The sequence below is a fragment of the Galeopterus variegatus genome, unplaced genomic scaffold, assembly GCF_000696425.1.
Source record: "Galeopterus variegatus unplaced genomic scaffold, G_variegatus-3.0.2 Scaffold1536, whole genome shotgun sequence".
Lineage (NCBI taxonomy): Eukaryota > Metazoa > Chordata > Mammalia > Dermoptera > Cynocephalidae > Galeopterus > Galeopterus variegatus.
The window spans coordinates 1,302-18,772 of NW_007727647.1; the positions used below are offsets into that span (position 1 = coordinate 1,302).

The 17,471-nt window shown below is 35.9% G+C and overlaps 2 protein-coding genes across 2 annotated transcripts in view; both read left to right on the top strand.

Annotated features, from left to right (window-relative positions):
* Window positions 1–2,736: 2,736 nt before the first annotated feature.
* Window positions 2,737–17,471, top strand: part of DIAPH2 (diaphanous-related formin 2) — a gene marked incomplete at its 5' end in the record, with an annotated part of 376,543 nt that continues 361,808 nt past the window's right edge. The window contains one exon of the mRNA XM_008577556.1: window positions 2,737–2,876. Coding sequence (XP_008575778.1) covers window positions 2,737–2,876 — 140 coding nt within the window. The remainder of the gene's footprint in view (window positions 2,877–17,471) is intronic.
* On the top strand, window positions 4,415–5,286 carry RPA4 (replication protein A4, 30kDa). Its single transcript, XM_008577555.1, has one exon. The coding sequence runs from the start codon at window positions 4,415–4,417 to the stop codon at window positions 5,201–5,203; it is 789 nt and encodes a 262-aa protein (XP_008575777.1). The 3' UTR covers window positions 5,204–5,286.

A 17,471-nucleotide genomic window follows, 5' to 3' on the forward strand; every position in this document is an offset into this window, starting at 1 on the left:
TGCTCAGTCCTCATTATGTGATACCCTGCATCGCCATGGATCTCTGTAGAGAGTCCCCACCAGGAAGGAGGCCCTCACCAGATGTGGCCCCTAGACCTTGAACATCCTGCCTCCAAAACTGTAAGAAATAAATTTTATTTTCTTATAAATTACTCAGTTTCAGGTATTCTGGTATAAGTAATAGGAAACTGACTAATACACTACAAGATAAATGACTGGGACCATGATTGAAGTTTGGACTATCCCTAGCATGCCATACAGTGTCTCAGTCTACCTGTTCTATATGCAGCATTTCTGAATATATTGTAACTGAGAGTCTCAGAACTATAATATTCTGAATCAAAGATAAACTAAGCTTTCAAGCATGTTAAAACTCATCAGTCATTCACCCGTTTGTTTATTCTCCATTCATCCGTCCATCCAGGAAATATGTACTGAGTGCTTACTGCATGCCAAGCACTGTCTTAAGATCTGGGTATATAGTGGTGAACAAGGAAGGCAAGATTCCTGCCTAATAAAGCTTATATTTTAGTGGGGAAGACACACTAAACAAGATAAACTTACATAGAGCTAATACTACAAGTGATGTTTAAAATGATGTTGTGATGATAACTAGAATATGGAGGGGAGAAGACTGTTGAGCTGAGACTTAAATGATGGGAGCCAGCAATGGAGAGGTCAGGGTAAGAGTCTTCTAGGAAGAGAAAATGGTAAAATACAAAGGTCATTCTACAGGAATAAGCTTAACATATAAGCCTCTAGGGGAGGATCAGTGGGGCCTTTTATCCGTTAATTAAGAAAATAAGTTTGAAGGTTATATGAAAATGGTATGTGACTACAGACATAGAAAATTTTAAATTTCTTGAACTACTAGTTTTCAAAATGGTTCATGCAGTAAATAGATCCATTCATTGTTACTGATGGACTTTGTATTGTTGTAGAAAGTGAGTTGGTTGAGCAAAAACAGAAGTATAATTTTAAATTTTCAAAATTATGCTTTAAATGCTCACTTGCTATTATTATTCCTTGTTGAATAAAAGATGGGTAAATAAGTTACATGATTGTGGAAAAGATTTCACCATAATGTTTTCACTTACTGTGTCCTATGTGGTAATTCATCCAGTGTACTTCTTGAATATATGCTGTATCTCCTAACAAAGCAAGAGAAATCAAGTCTGTGGCTATTACACACAGTATGGGAGCTAAAAGCATAAAATTGTATTCCTTGTTATGTAATTGTTATGGACAAAATCAGTAGTAGCACACTACACTTTTGTTGAAGCTCACTAAATCCAGGCACTGTGTTAGGCACTTGGCATACATGGAGTTCTCAGTGTAGAACAGGGACAGACACAAGTAATGACCTCTTCCACAATATTTTAAGTTCTGTAATAGTGATAATACTGCCACAGTGCTATAAACAAATGAAGTTTCCCTGCATGTGATAAGCCTTTAGCAGACTTTAAACATTTATTATTTAATGGGATTTTTTTTAAAATTCAGAAATTAAGAATGATCGACAATTTCTATATTGATTAGGCATTCTCAATTAAAAAATCAAAGAGTATGAAACCCTAGGGCATCCATTTATCATTATTAACACGTTTTTTAAAATGCCATATCCTCTAATGATATGACTTCTACCCAATGGGGGGGAAATTGCTTTCCTTATGCTAGCTTTAGATCCTTAGCAGAAACTGAGTGTAATTTGTGTGAACTTGGAAAATGGGACTCAAGCTGGAGTCTTAATTCAGGGGGATACATTTATAGTATAGAAAAGGGGCAGTTATGATTAAATATGTCTAGAATGTGAAACTATGAGTTATTAGTACAGTGAATGTGTTGATGATGTTTTCCTCCCAGCCTTTTCTCTGACCTACTTATATAGTTATTAGCAAGGTGATGAATCTAAGAAGCTGTGATGAGATAATGAATTCCAGAAATAACTCCATGTATACTGGAAATTAAGCTAAAAACTAGTTGGTATCAGATAAATGTACTTAATGACTTTTGAAGATTAATCTACAACATGTGAATAAGAGGAAGGAATGGTTGAGAATTGGTGAATGCTTTAGACTGGTTTGATTAGTTGACATGCTAATTGTGGATTACATTTTTTACACTTTAATAACTATTTTCACTAGTTTTTTGAGATAGGCTGATACTCTGATATCTTCCAATAGATCTAGGTTATGTACAATGTTTTATATTAAATTTTACATCCTGTATTTGTATAATTGAATATAAATATCTTAACTAGGAAGATTAATAAGGTGATTTTTTTTTTTTTGGTGGCTGGCTGGTACAGGGATCCAAACCCTTGACCTTGGAGTTATTAACACCACGCTCTAACCAAATGAGCTAACCAGCCAGTTCAAATAAGGTGATTTTGAAATGTTCATCCTCTGGGTTAAGAAAGACCAACTAATATTAATCCTAATGCTTGGACTGTAAATTTTAGTACCTCTGTCAAACTATATTCAATTCAAGTCCATATTCAGTTCAGGCCATGAGCACCAGTAGTGTAATTTTCTTTTAAATGAAGATGAGGAGAATGTTAGATAAACACAACATGATTTTACCATGTCAATTCTATGATGAAGAATTTTTAAGTGCCTTCTACTCTGTACACATTTTCATACAGTAAATATTTATATATTCTATGCATTATTTTACTTTAGAAGTCTTTTTTTAAACTGTTGTTTATCTAAAATGGTATCTTTTTTTATTTTATAGGGTGGGCTGAAAAACAGCAAACATGAATGCACCCTGTCTTCACAAGAATATGTTCATGAATTACGATCTGGTATTTCAGATGAGAAACTTCTTAACTGCTTAGAATCCCTGAGGGTTTCTTTAACCAGCAATCCTGTCAGGTAGGTGGTTCTTGCCATTTCAGTATGATTCATACAATTTCTATTGTATATAATTGTTTGGGAATATAATCAGTTATTTTATTTTAACCTTAAGATTTCAGCAATGTCTGATTGTAAGGTTGTAAACATTTAAAAAATGTATTTAGTTAATCTGATCTCTAATAATGTGCAATTTTAAGAATACACATATTACTTGAACATTTAATTCCTCTTTGACATATAAAACATAGAGCCATAAGTAAAATATTCACATTTTTTTTGTCCTTTCTGAGACCTTATTCACATTTAAATGGAATTTGTGTACGCAGATACTAATTATTATATATTTATTAAAAAATTAAGTATATTGGCTCTATGGTTGTATTCCTTTTATATGTGAGAGGTATATAAAATTTCACATTCTTTTACAAGTTTTAGATTTACTATTCACACATTTCTATAATTTTGAGATAGCAAAATAATTTTAACCAATAAAAGAAATAGAAAGTATTAATAAACTCCTCAAAAGTCTATACATTTAGGCTATTAACTAACTACAAAGTATTATTGAGGAAGAGGTTATTTGCCATTGCTGGATTCCAATAACTGTTGTTCCTTTATTAACCATAAAAAAGCCTTTAAATTAATAAAATGTTTCACAAAGAAAAATAGATTTTCAGTATAGTATCAGAACATTTTGGGATCTAATCTTAAATTCAGAATATACTGGATAAGAGTATATAAAAACTTATTGTGATTTTATTCATGTTTTCTCAAATCTGTAATAGGCCCAAGTCTTGTACTTTTCTGACCTGTCCATAGAGCCTTGAAAATAATTTAGAGATCATTCAATTTGGATTTGTTTATAAATTGAAATATAAAATATTTATTCTTATTTATATTGCATTTGGAAAAAAATAACTGGAAAAGTATAATTCCACAACAAAAAAAAAATTAATAAAGCACTGGTAAAGATTTGACTTACCTTGGAGTATGATAATCGTTCAAAGGTTGTTATCTCGCCATTTCTCCATGTCTTCCAGAATGCTTCTAGTTTTAATGATTGGAACAAGGGATGTGAGTTCTGAGAACAGTCACCACGGCGTTCCCGCCTCCCCCCACCCCCCATAACCAATAGCACCCTGCTGTAGCGCCAAGCATTCGTGCTCCAAAAATTTCTGTAGAATGGTTGATTATTTGAGTGAGTAAATAAATACATCATTAAGAAGTCATTATAGAAGAAATTGTGGCATTCAAGAATAAAGTGGGGGAAAAACTAGTAAAAATGCAGCATGAAAATGACGTGAAAAGCTTAAAAGTATATGCAATCACGGCACACCCCAAAGGGTTATGAGATCAGGCAAGAACCTGGCAGGCCCTCATTGGCTGGAAGCAGCTGCATTCTGGTAGCTGATTGGCTCCCCAGGCAGCGTAAAGCTGCTTGTGTTGTCAAGCGCCTGGCGTTCGGTTGTAGCCGTTGGTGGAGCTCGAAACCCGCCTGTGGAGCTCCCTGACGAGAGCTGAACTCTGCCTCCTTCTCTGCCTGAGCTACCCTAAAGATGAGTAAGAGTGAGTTTGGGAGCGATGGCAGCGTTTCTGCTGTTCGTGGGGCCAGTGGTGGCAATGACGAGCCGCCTAAGGGAGGTGCAATTCCCACTGTGAAGATGGTTAGATCCAGGGCCCAAATCCAGGATATTGTACCCTGTTGTGTAAACCAGCTGCTGACCTCCACTCTGGCCGACAATGTGTTCAAGATTAGGGGAATTGAGGTTTCCCAGGTCTCCATCGTGGGAATAATCAGGCAGGCAGAGAGGGTTCCAAACTCCATTCTTTACAAAATTGATGATATGACCACGAAGCCAATCGAGGCCCGGCAGTGGCTTGGCAGAGATAAATCCAAGCAGCTGACTCCGCTGCCCGTCGGATTATATGCCAAAGTGCTCGGTGTCCTCAAATGTTCTGCGGAGGGAGTAAAGAGTCTCGAGGTGTTGACAATCCGCGCCCTGGAGGACATGAACGAGGTCACCGTGCATATTCTGGATACGGTCAATGCACACATGATACTGGATAAAGCTCGCCGAGCGACTGCTGGGGAAAGTTCTCCTGTGGCCCAACCAGCAGTGGGTGACGCCAAGGAGCACAAAGAAGGTTGCCTCAGCTACATCCAGGAGGAGGTGCTGCGTTTGATTCACGAGTGTCCGCAACAGGAAGGGAAGAGCGTTTGTGAGCTCCAGGCTCAGCTCTGCGGCCTGAGCGCCGAGGCCATCATACAAGCCATTGAGTATCTGACCGTCAAGGGCTATATCTATCCCACTGTGGATCAGGCGCATTTTAAATCTGCTGATTGAGCCAGTGAGAACGTCTTTTATTTTCCGAAGACCCTCGCCTCCAGCTGTGAGTAATTTTGACCTGTTGACTTTAGGAAGTAGGATTTAAAAAAAAAAAAAAAAAATCTCAACTGGCATCCTTTGTCAACTCGCTGCTTTTCCAACGGCTATGAACTTTTCTGTATTTCTAACTCTAATCGTATTTGAAGCTCAGAGGGAGATGGCGATGGAAAATTGACTGGACTCTGTAGGATTTACCAGCAAGGTAGTGGAACCACTCTAGGATGAATGAATTTGGGGGAGAAAAGTTACAGAAAAAGTTGAGATTTAGTGTTTAATTGCATGGGAGCTTCTTTATCTGAAATTTCTGTGTATTAGGAGAAACTAGATGCAGTCAGGGAGCCCGCTAAGAGAGAAAAACCCCAAAAAAAGTTTTACTGGTTTTTACCTGAGACTTATTTTCCATGTTTGTATTTAGCTTATTATAGTCATATTGTTATCTCTTGCTAAGTATACTAATTGATTAATTCAAATGTGCTAAAGATAGTTATCTGTGAACTCAGATGCTCAGTTCAAGCATTTGTTGAATGATTTGTTCTTATTACCATAGGTTTAAGTTTTCTTAAAATAAGATTGTACTATGTTTAAATAAGTACTTCATTTTTTTGCAGGGTCTTCCTTGAATACTTTTCTTAAAATGTGGTTAAGTTTAATGATTATTAGCAATTTAAATTTATAGGAATTTATTTGAATGTTTTATTAAAATAGTTTTACAAAATCTTAACTTTGCCATGTAATTTTTTCTAAGTACATTTGAAAAAGCTTTTTGTTTTATGTCCTTAAGGATTAATCGTTTGAATTATCTAGAATAAATGTTTTCTCTTCTGTATATAATACCAATAACATGTGTTGTATCCTAGTTGTAATAATACATTTTAGTGTAGATAATATTATGTGAGACTTTTAAATAATTGACCATTAAAGTAAACCCTCAGTTACGCATATACTAAAGATGATATCTTTCAAGGTACTGGTTTTGTTACATTAGAAAGAAAAAATTACATGTATATTTCTGAATGAATATACACACATGCACACATATATTTATTTATTCAGACAAGTATAAGAGAAGAAAATCACTTGTCCTAATTGATTCATAAAAAAGAGGATGCAGAATACCAGAAAATCTCTTAAATGCACCATTGCTAGTAATCCATACTGTCAGGAAAACTATCAGAAAATGGCTTCTCTTTGCCAGCCCTTGCAAACACTTACCACCAATTCTTGCTTAAACTTTGTGGGGCATAAACTTTCTTCCCCTTCACAGCAAAGAAATTGTAAAATGCATTCTTTTGAAAAACACAAATTGGTAACATACTATAAATCTGTTATTTATCAGACATTTTTGAAAATTCAGGTCCTCAAAAACCTAAGAAATTCTGAACCACAGTTTGTTGAAAAAGGTTACCTGTCCTGGGGAAAATCATATAGAGGGAGGGGCAAAAGGGGCACATTTCTTCCTCAGAATTATAATGCTGAAAGAAATAGCCTAGGAGACGTAAAATTCTTTTGTAATATCACTTACACAAATACAGAAGACATGAGATTAAAATTTGATACTTATAACTGTAACGATAAGTCCCTCTTCTAATTATTCCAGTTGATGCAACTGGCCAGTGGATGGGTAGCAACTTTTCCCCCACTCTAGGAGTATGTCTACAGATCTAAGAAAAAAGAAAAAGTCGTTTTTGTTTGGGAGGCTAAAATGCTTTTTTGCATGGGAACTGGTACATTGAGACATGTATACCTGAATTTCAGGCAGAAGACCAGCCTCTACCCCATCCTCCAAGATAAAATGTCTTTTCTCTGTGTCCTTTGGGGTCATTTTTGGCTTTGCTAATTGCCCCATCCCCCCACCCCCTTATTCTTCTGAATGGAGTCATGTACTTTAGTGGGATTCTGCTGCAGGTAGAGGATTACAATGGAAGAATAGTACTTAGATCTAGCTATAATATGAATGGGAATCAACAAACATTTTATGCAGAAAACAATTGCTAGATTATTTTATACATGCATATTTGGTACATGTTAGGTGTAGCAGATTTTAAAAATTCATATTAAATCATTCATCTGGCATGCATACTTTTTCATTTTTATTTAGACTGGGAAAGATTTGGCCAATGCTCCTTTTTCTCTTATGGTTCCGCCCTATAAGTGAGCCAAGCCTTTGAGGATAAGACACAAACCCTGGGAAAATACTGTTGACTCTTTTGAACAGGGACATTTACACCTGATGAACCTGAAAAGCATAATAGATGATTATAATCCACTTGGTTTTTTTTTTTCCCCTATGGCTCATGGGCATAAGAAATGTATGTATTTATATAGAAGTTGATTCTAAATTAGAATAAATTTGATAATGTTTTCAAGTCAAATCAGATATTATTAGTGATCATTTGGTTACTTTTACCTACTAAGTTTGGTAATATTTTGAGTATAAGCTGAGAAATATAAATTCTTATATTTTTAAAATTTCTGTTTACTCTTTATAACAGCAAATCAAAAAAGGTAACCAGCCAGAATTATTTTCATAATAATTTAGTGAGCACCTACTATGTGCATTTAAGTGTTAACTTTCATTTTAATAAGCTTAAATTCAATTGACTTCTGTAATGCTTATTAAAATAATGATAATGATAAGAATGTGTGTGTGTGTTGTGGTGTTCTGCTAATGTCGGAAATCTTGTTGATATTTCCAGTTATAGCACTCTTAATCCTGTTCTTGATGCCAATTGTAAAGCTACACAACCACGCCATTTGTTGGGCTCTTTTACCTGCCAGCAATCCTGCACCAACTGAGCCGATTGCTGAGCTAGGGCTGGATCTGGATCTCCCAGACCCCTCAAGCCCATTCACAGACTGGGTCACAAACCCTTCATAAAACAAGAATAGCAACAAAACTAAAAAGATACATTGGCGTGCATGCACACTAACCCCCACCCCCATTTGCTTACAAAGAATGCTGAATCACACCCAACTGGACTCAAGGTGACGGTTGTGACCAAACTATTCTGTTTTCCCAACGGTGTGTATGAGGGGTTTTCAAAAAGTTCGTGGAAAGATTCATATTATCTTTTAATTCTGTTTTTCCATGACCTTTCTAAGTGCCCTTGCGTGTGTGTGTGTGTGTATAAAATCCCTGTGATACCTAGATTTACACCTCCAGCTTAGACCTCCTGAAGTTCAGACTCCATCTCCAAGTGTCTTCCTGGATGCCCTAAGACATCTTTAAAAATATAAAATGAATAATAATCAAAAGAAACTTTATATATACCATTTACTGTCCCCCGGTCAATGTTCTAAGACCTTGAAATATACACATATAACCAAGGTATTATTAGTAGTAGTACTGTTACCATTTTATAGACGAGTAACTTGAGGCACAGAGAGGTTAAGTAATTTGCTGTATTTTAACTACATGGCTAGTTAAGTGTCAGCACTAAGATTACAACCCATGCTGTGTGTCTGGACAGCCTGGGCCATTAACAATTACATTGTACTGCCTCACAATAAGAAGGTCTGTTAAAATATCCTCCTTTCACTCTTGTCACATACTAAATACTTTTACCTTATTTTTTTCATTAAAATTTGTTTGACAATTAGAATAAAACCACTATGAAACTTTTCAGTAAATGTATAAAAGATAATATAAAAATACCTTCGTACTTAGCTCCCTGCTTAAGAAACAATATTTTTTGTAGTTGTAGAGAATTTAGCCATATAGCTCAGATTAATTTCTAATGACACTGGAACACCATTTGGGCCTGAATTTTCATTGTGTAAAAAAGAAATCATCTGAAATTCTACATGTTCTCTAAATCAATGCATGCATTTTTTTGAAGGATAATATATATTTTTTTATGTTGTAAAAGTTTATTATGTGTACAAAAAAAAACAGTTTGCAACTGGGAGACCACAAATCAAAAGTGGTAAGAGGAAGTCAGAGGCATGGCATTACAGGATGGTGAAGTATGATACCTTAAGAATATGTATCATCGCATTGAAAAGCCTTTCTTTTTCTGATGACCACATATCTCTGTGCAGTTAAATTTGGGACTTCTTTGCCTTATCCACTGGGGATGATACCTTTAGTGATTCAAATGCTATGCATATAATATTTATTCCAACTTACCATCATATGATAAATTAAGAAAAACTTTTTTTATCATTAACAATTCATTTTCTTTGATAATACCTTAGAGTTCAGTAAATAGCACTTAATATTATATAGTTTGTTTTTACATATCACATGGATATCCTATAAAAGAATAGCAAAAATAAATTCCCATTGTCCACGTGGGGCTTGTCCATATGGAACATATATTCTAGTATGGGAAGTAAGACAAGTTAAATAAAATACATATACATAAAATATCAGGTTGTAATATGTGCTGAGGAGGGGATGCTGCTATTTTATATCAGATGGTCAGTGAAGGCCTCCCTTTAGTGACATTTGGGCAGAGGTCTAAAGGAAGTGTGGGAGTGAGCTATGTAGTTACCTGAAGGAGGAACATTGTTAGAAAAAGGAAACAGCAAGGGCAAATACTGGAGTTGGGAATATGCTTGGCATGTTCCAGGAATTTCAAGGAGGCTAGTATGCTGGAGGCAGATAATGTAGAGCCTTGTGAGTCATTGGAAAAACTTTTGGCTTTTACTCTGAGTGCACTGGGTAGCTGTTAGAGAGTTTTGAGATGAAGAACTTCATGACCTGACCTATGTTTTTAAGGGGTAACTGTGGGTAGAAGCAGGGAGACCATGTTACACATTGTAGTAAAGGAGCTAGAAATCTCACAGAAATTCTAGGGATATCTGTGAGGGCTAATATGGAAGGTCGTTTGACATCCCAAGGTAGCACCAGAACTCAGTTACTTTTGTCATGAGCCTCCCTCAACTCAGCTGCAGAAATTCATGGTGCATCATGGTGATGTTCTGGTGTTAACATGAATCGTCTTCTCTTCCAGTTCAGAAGGTAACTGCCAGACCTTCTTTGTATTACCCAGTTCATATATCTAGTTGGGAGACTCTGGTCCCCATTTGTTTGTGCTTGGGTAAAACTTTTTGTGCCAGGCCACCTCAAATGCTTGTCACACCATGGGTCAGGCCACCTCAGCAGGTCACCTTAAGTGCTTTTCACACCCTGGGTCAGGCACTTGTCCCTAATCAAGGCAATTTTTCCCTTGGTGAGGGAGAGGGAGGCAGGATGATATAGTCCAAAATTTATCCACCTAGGACTATTCCCTGGAAAGGTGGCTGTGGGGAATGTTTCCCATAAGAAGGGGTTGGGATCTTGTTAGGCACCAGCCAGTACAGTAACTTTAATAAGATGAGAGGGAAATTTATCGCATGGAGAACTCCTTAAAGTTGGAGATTATGTTTTATTCATCCTGTGTATTTCAGCATTTAGCTTTATTCCTTGTGGCATTACAAGATGGATAAATGAGAAAAAGTAACACACTGGTACCCTGAAGTGCCTCTAGTGTGCCTGTGTGTGTGTGTGTGGGGGGGGGGGTTTGATAGAGGAGAAAAAAATAAGGAACATCAATGTCTTAATTCTCCTTTGTGTGTCCTGTGAATTCTTACCAAAGTGTAGTAAGCCACCTCCAAGCAATGACCTCTCCTTGACCTTTTATCTACCATTTGACTCTGGTCCAAAAATTTTTCTCTTTCTTGATAAAGAGATACTCTCCTCAACTTACCCCTTAAAAAACGAGAAAAACAAAACAAAATATAACAACCAACCAATAACAACAAAAAGAGTGATTGAAGTAGAATATATGCCTATATCACATGGTTAAATAAGTCCTGGAAGTACACTGTAATATTTTCCCCTGTTGGAAACTCAGAGTGAACACTTGCATTGTTTTTTAAAAAAAGTTTTTTAAACTTTATTCAAACAGAGTTTCCAAAAATTTTTCATTAAGAAACCCCAAACTCCTTTTATTCCTTGGAAATGCCTTTATCATTTCATAGTATAAAGCACACCTTCTATTTCCACCAGATTTAAACCTAACATAAATAAGCCTGAAGATTTTGCTCTCTAACCACCCTCTACTTTTAAGAGGGCTAACCTCCCTCACGGAACCAAACCAAACAGGAAAACAACTAATTTGTTTTTCAACGGGACAGAAACAAGCAAATGAAAGCAATGAATCAATTAAACAAAAATCAGAAAAGGAGGAAACCAATGTAAGGATAAATTCAAGAATGAGAATAATTTATACAAGTATGAAGTTACATGAAAAATTAAAAACTGAAAAATAGTCTGTAGAAGGATGAATCACCTTGAATGCATAGTGCCTTATATAATAGTAAAAAAAATCCCTGAAATCAAACAGGAATCATTACATTTTGTTTTAGTTTCTTAGGGTTTCCATAGTAATTACCACAAGCTGGATGTCTTAAAACAACAAATTTATTCTCTCACATTTCAGTCAGCCAGAAATCTGAAATCAAGATGTTGTCAGGGACCTCTTTCCAAAGGCTCTAGGGGAGGATATTTTCTTGCTTTTCTTAGCTTCTGGCATTCCTTGGCTTGTGGCAGCATGACTCTAATCTCTGCTGCCATGATCACATGGCCTTCTTTATGTCTGTGTGTGTCCTTTCCTTCTCTTATAAGGACATTCTAATTGCACTTAGGACCCACTCTAATCCTGTATACTGTTATTTTGATCCTTACCTAAATTACATCTTCAAAGACCCTATTTCAAATAAGGTTGTACTCTGAGAGTGGATACTATTCAACCCACTACAATTATGCAAAGGAGAATTATCCTTAAAACCGTTGAAGTAACAAAATTAAGATAAATTCTGTCTAGGTAACAACATTAACTCGTTCAGAATATCCAAAAAAATAGAATTATGTAGTTTTATCATCCTTAATGAAATTAAATTTTGTTGGCCTAGTTCCATCTATGAAGCAAAATTTTCTGTAGTATTAAATTCTGAGAGGTAGTGTGTTATATGATAGAGTCACACTGGAATGCCAGTTATGATATCTGATTTATAGATCTTGGTAACTCACTCTCCGTGGTGACCTTGGTCCAGTCAGTGGACAGCTTTGGGCCTTAGTTTCTCCATATGTAAATGAGATTAGAGCCTTTCAGCTCTAAACCTCTATGTTCTATATTCTCTTTTGCTTAGTTTCAATCCAATACCTTTCCTATCATAGCCAGAAGATTAGTGTTTAGAAATTATTTTGAAGAGTGGGAAAAATGTCCCTCCATGAAGCTAGAGGAGTTCCTAGCATATACCTAGAAAATAATGGTTTCTTATATTTATAAGTATATGAGGATACTTCAGAAACTTCACGAAAAAAGAAAATTAAGAGATGATACGAATTTTTCTATGAACTTTTTAAAGACCCCTCATATTTAGCCAGTCACAGACAGATATTTATACTTTCCTTTAAATACTAAAGAAAAAAGTTTCTAAAAACTCTGTTGCATAATTATTTTTTTGAAAATGATGTTCATTAGAACCTGGGCATTTGCCCTCTTGTGGCTGATTTCCTTGCTTACCACAGTTTTAACTGGTTTCTTTTAGTTTAGCCCCTAGTAAAATAAAAAAAAGAAGTAAGTGTGCATGCACACACACATACTAATAGCTTACTAAACATTCTCAAAGTGCAGTAATTTCGGAATATTAAATGGAGTCATGAATTTTGAATTCACATGGTATTTAATCACTCAGATGATAAAGGCTCCTAGAAAGTCATCTCATTATATTATATTCTGCTAAAGGCAAATATTTAAAAATCTCTTTTATAAACCATCATAAACTAGACATATCCCAAATCAGTCCCTTACTACACATTCAACATTTATTTTTTACTGTATACGTTTACCTATACCTGCTTATGTTCTTTTGTTTTTTTTTTTTTGTCTTTTTTTCTGACCGGCAACGGGATCGCAACCCTCAGTGTTGCGCCCGCACCGCGCTCAGCCAGTGAGTGGGGACCGGTCTCCAAATGGGATCCGAACCCTCGGCAGGAGCGCCGCCGTGCTCCCAAGCGGCGCACTCTCCAGTGCGCCACCGGGCCGGCCCCCTGCTTATGTTCCATAGTAGTTTCATGCATATATGTCTGCTTTTCTCATTTATATTTTAACTTCCTCTGGGGAAGGGACCCTCGTGCCCTCTTATTTGTTTCATGATGGCTGGTACTATGCAATTTATATACAGTAATGTGGGATTTGATGTGGATATTGACCCACTATCAATAACAACCTATGTTTCTCCAGTAGTGAGAATGAATTTGCATTAATCTGGCACTATTTTGTGGCCATGCATTTTTACATATAATCAGAGAGACAGGATGAAGCTAACTTCTTCCACATAGGAGTGAAACCTGTTGGTTTGATTTGAATCATATTTATAAGCTACAGACAACATAGCACGCTTTACACAATAGTCTTTTTACAGTTGCATGGTGAATTAATGAAATTGAATGTTTACAACTCTACTCATATTTAACACCCTAAAAATCCACGTGCTGTGACTTTAAAATAAATTCCAGTCTGCCATCACAAATTGTATTAGACTTTGCGCATACCATGGTCTATGTGTGATGTAGAATGAGAACTACGTTATTTACACATTTTTGTTCATATTCCTTTACTGATGTTTATGAAAGGAAGCAGTGCCTGCTGAGAAATGACTAATGAGTTCGGAAATTTTATTCCCAGCCAATCCATTACAGGATGTATAGGTATTTGGCATAAATTTTATGAAGATATAAAGAAATGTGTGGCAATAAATCATTGTCAGTAAGATTTCTCAACACATGACAAAAACTGCAAATACTGGCTTGAAGAGTAGTATCACAGAGTTGTGATTGTGTAGAACTTTTTTCAGAATTGTTGCTGAAATTGCTTTACAGCGTGAGGGGTATTTTACCCCACTAGGAAACTGTTTCCTTCTGTTTTGCTTGGTATCTAGTTATCTGCCAAACTCATGGCATAGTTTCTATGTTCACTTCTTGTGATGATAGCTTCCTCAGCCAATGTTTTCAATCAGGTGGAAACAGATAAAATATCTTTTAGAGTTTATAAATGAGCAGTTATTTGTATTACCTCTGGAATATTTGTTTTTACTTTATTTTCTTACTTCCCTTTAGATTTAAACATATTTTTCTAGCATATTAACAAATATGCATTTTAACGTAATCATCATAATGAAAATAGCTGAATCTTGACAGCAATACAAATTAGGAACAGAAAGCACTTTCTGAATTATGGGTGTTAATAACTATTTAAACAGTCTGTATTAAACTTATTAAAAGCTTGGCAAAGCAGCCAACACTACTTAGAAAGTTAATATAAAGGTAGTTGCAGATCAATACTCTTGGAATATTTTGCAGGGGACTACCTATGAAAAATGGAATAATAAGGACAATTTTTTACAGTGTAGAAACATGAACAGGACTTAAAATTGTGAGCACATCTCATAAAGCAGCATTATAAGTGGTATTACTAAATTAGGTTTTTTAATATTGGCATTTCGAATTTGTTTGCTTTAACTTCCAAATGCATAAATCATTTTAAAATTCCATTAGTACATTTATACATAGAATAGAAATTATTAAGTTCATTGCAATTATGTCAATGTATATGCCTTCTTTTAAAATCTTGGTCAACAATTTGAATTAAAATCAACCATATCTGAGCTCATTTAACTAAGTTGGTACTGTAAATATTAAGTGACCTTGAATTTTTAATCATATACTCAGCTTCAAAACACAATTTTGACTTAAGGCATATCCAATATTATACCCTATAAAAGAAGCAAACTAGATCTATGTTTCTTATATTATTTAAAAAGAGAATTAGACACAGTAAATACTGACCCAAGTTTTTGAAGTATTGTTTTAGTAGGAGAAAATGTTACAGGCATTAATATATATAGTGGCTCTTATGTTGGTATTTATTTTATTATTACATGACATATGTAAGCTCTAAGGCAATGCATTCTCTTATTTAAATGATGTGTTTTTAATTAGAAAGTCAATTTATATATAATAATTGTCTAAAATAATTAGAAACTTGTAACTGGACATACAGTTATAAAAGTATATAAAATCTAGCTGCAGAGCCTAGGCACACTAATTAAATGGATTTCTTAATAGAAGGCTAAAGTCTTGCCATTTTAAAAATATTTTATATTCTTTTATTGCATTTTCTGTATATTCAAAATTAGTCTTGAAAAGAAAATGCTTATAAATATGTGTCATTTGAAATATTTTTATTTTGAGTTATATGAATTAATTTAACTAAAGGTCTTAGACACACATTACAGTTTTAATATACTTCCTTTATTATCACGGGACTATTACGAAAGCAATTGCAGCTCACAATAAGAGATGCAGATATCCCACTACCATTAAGACTAGGGTAAAAATACAAGCTCCAAACAAACAAGGAGGGAAGGTGGTACATTTCAAAAAGCCTAGGACAATGGCAGGTGATGATTTGAGTATAAAGTAGTTCCAAGTTTCCTTGTATCCAAGAGGTAAAAAAGGGCTAAGTAGTGAGACACACAACTGTTACTTGATGAATGACAGTGCATCTATTTTTTAAGGAAGGAAATTCTTCCTAATTCTGAACTCCAGAGAATTTTATTTTGTGGTTCTTTAAATGAGGGATATTGAACAGCACAAAGAGTGAGTTCTTGATAGTTTTCCATAAAGTACAGAGGATTTCTGTGAAGTCCATTTCCTACCTGGGACTGTGACTTGAAAAAAAAAAAAAAAATCAAGGTCATGATATTTATACAGAGATCAAGAGTAATAGTACTGTATGCAGCTTTCCAGTAATCTAACCTGCTACCAAGTACTTGAGAAATGTGCCTGAGGCTCTCCCCCTGGAATATCTATCATCTCAGCTGGACTTGTGATAGGACCTAGATAGCTGGCAATTCACAATTAAGACGCCGGCCAGCACCTGCAGTGCAGGTATTCTGTGCGGTTGATTGAAAGAAGATCCATGTGCACTAGATAACAGTGTTTGCTCTGTAACCCCAGCTGTTTGACTCGTGTTTGGCAATGGACAGCTAATTTGGGGAGATTTCCCACCTGGTCAGCAAAGCTGTGAGGGTATAGCTTCTCACATCAGGCAGTTTAAACCTGAAAATCTTCTGTTGAGATGGAATCCACGAAGGCAAAATATAGAAGACATCATAATGTTATAGTGTACTTTTAAAAACTAAATCAGGTGAGGTGGTTTAGTGGCCTGCCATGTGAGTATGAATCTCAAGGCTTCATACACCCAGAATCAACTCACTCTAATTTATTAGGTCTGTTCAAAAGCATCTTGTGTTATTGAAAAAATGCAGATTGACTCCAATTCTATTTCAGAAGACATGGCCTGAGTACTGAGTACTGCTCTATGTTTTTTATATGGTGTCATACCTTCCTAGATACCAGCTTCCAAGAAATTTTCCTGGAGATCATTTTTTAAATTGGTGCATACAACATTTATTCATCAAAAATTATTGAAGACTGGAGTGTTGTAGTTAAACAGATTATTTTAAAAATTGAGTTATCATAAATTTCCATATGTGAATTAATGTTTGACAGAGAATAAGAACACCTTGAAATAAATCCAGCACTGAAACTGTATTAAGCATTAATGAATTTTTTTGATATAGAAAATGCTTTAGAATTTTATAGTGCCTTTGAGGTCAGCATTATTAATTATTAATTGTATTGTTGGGTTAGGGCTCACACCCTTCAAACCTGTTGTACAGGCTGGGTCACCAAACCCCTCACATGCAGGTCCACAAACTAGGTAATTGGGAAAGATCCCAGGAGCCATTGGCAGATGACAGGAGCTCAGTCTTCAGCTTCCTCAGCAGCAGCAGTGGAGGTGGTCTCCCAGAGAGTCCCCAGTGGTCCTGGCAGCAACAGCCCACAGCAGCAGTAGCGGCCTCCCCGCACCCCACCCACCCAGGCATCCCCGGGGCGGGGGTGGTGCGGAGAGGCCTGTGGATCAGATCCACTCGTCCTTTATACCTAAGTCCGATAACCCACGACACCTGGGTGCACATGCACGATTACATTAGACAATAACCAAGGAACACCTGGGCGCACCTGCATATTTACATCAAATGCTTGGCAAGATTCCGCACCCTGGGGGACCCAGACCATTTATCTTCACTTTCCCTACAATAATAATTTAAATGTAAGTGATATGAGGCATAACCTGGGGGTGTTCTCTGACCTTCTGACATACTTGGT

Excerpts from the sequence above, each read along its gene's own strand:
- RPA4 (XM_008577555.1), top strand. The coding sequence starts at position 4,415 with ATGAGTAAGAGTGAGTTTGGGAGCGATGGCAGCGTTTCTGCTGTTCGT.